At 62.8% G+C, this 261-nt stretch overlaps 1 protein-coding gene across 1 annotated transcript in view; it reads right to left on the reverse strand.

The window, feature by feature from the left end:
• The window catches only part of ETH_00037030 (IMP dehydrogenase / GMP reductase domain containing protein, putative), a gene marked incomplete at both ends in the record, with an annotated part of 993 nt that extends 910 nt beyond the window's left edge, over positions 1-83 (reverse strand). Inside the window, one exon of the mRNA XM_013375163.1 lies at positions 1-83. Within this exon, the coding sequence (XP_013230617.1) occupies positions 1-83 (83 nt within the window).
• Between the last annotated feature and the right edge of the window lie 178 nt (positions 84-261).

Genomic DNA, 261 nt, shown 5'->3' on the forward strand with positions numbered 1-261 from the left:
GATGGGGAGCGCCGGGTCCACCTGCTGCGGCGCCTCGCACTGCTGCTGCTGCTGCTGCTGCTGTCAGCAGCTTGCGTACTCATGGTAAGGTAGCGCGGCTTGCTGCTGCTGCCTTCAGCAGCAGCAGCAGCAGCTGCTGCTGGCTTTGCTGCAGATTCCCTGTCCGGGCTTCTGCTGCGCTTCCTGCTAGCTGCTGCTTCCTCTGCTTCCCTCTTCGCTCCTTCAGCATTTCTGCTGCTGCTGCTGCTGCTGTGCCTGTCT

The sequence above is a fragment of the Eimeria tenella genome, genomic scaffold (genome assembly GCF_000499545.2).
Source record: "Eimeria tenella Houghton genomic scaffold, Eth_scaff2578, whole genome shotgun sequence".
NCBI lineage: Eukaryota > Apicomplexa > Conoidasida > Eucoccidiorida > Eimeriidae > Eimeria > Eimeria tenella.